The sequence below is a fragment of the Egretta garzetta genome, unplaced genomic scaffold (assembly GCF_000687185.1).
Source record: "Egretta garzetta isolate BGI_Z169 unplaced genomic scaffold, ASM68718v1 scaffold557, whole genome shotgun sequence".
Taxonomy (NCBI): Eukaryota; Metazoa; Chordata; class Aves; order Pelecaniformes; family Ardeidae; genus Egretta; species Egretta garzetta.
Window position 1 is genome coordinate 1857043 of NW_009260264.1, and position 571 is coordinate 1857613.

The 571-nt window shown below is 63.0% G+C and overlaps 1 protein-coding gene across 1 annotated transcript in view; it reads left to right on the plus strand.

Annotated features, from left to right (window-relative positions):
- Positions 1–358: 358 nt before the first annotated feature.
- The window catches only part of GSX2 (GS homeobox 2), a gene marked incomplete at its 3' end in the record, with an annotated part of 1089 nt that continues 876 nt past the window's right edge, over positions 359–571 (plus strand). Inside the window, exon 1 of the mRNA XM_009642333.1 lies at positions 359–566. Coding sequence (XP_009640628.1) covers positions 359–566 — 208 coding nt within the window. The remainder of the gene's footprint in view (positions 567–571) is intronic.

Sequence of the window (571 nt, forward strand, 5' to 3'; positions counted from 1 at the left end):
ATCTGGGGCGGAGGCGAAGGGCTGAAGTCATCGGGCAGCGGGCGAGCACGCACACTTTGGGGGCCCCCCCGCTTCGCCCTCCCCCCCCCTCCGGCAGCCTCTCCTGCCGGCCTGGGAAGCCGGGGAGATTTAGATCTGCGAGGCTTTCAGCCATCACGTGTTTAAATAGTTGATATAAAACCCCGGCGCAGGGGATCCAGGCGGGGGGACTTTAAGACCAGCCCTCTCCAGGGACCCTTTTGTTCAGCTCTCAAACATAAGCACCTTCTCGCCTCGCCAGGACTTCAGTGGCAACTTGGCCGAGCAGGAAAAAACCCGACTTCGGGAGAGCCGCCCCCGGCTTCGGCAGCCCTCCGCAATGTCCCGCTCTTTCTATGTCGACTCCTTAATCATCAAAGACTCCTCGAGGCCGGCTCCCTCCCTGCCTGAGCATCACCACGGCCAGGACTTCTTCATCCCTCTCAGCATGCCTTCCCCCCTCGTCATGTCGGTGTCGGGCCCGGGCTGCCCGTCCCGCAAGAGCGGGGCTTTCTGCGTCTGCCCGCTCTGTGTCACCTCGCACCTCCACTCC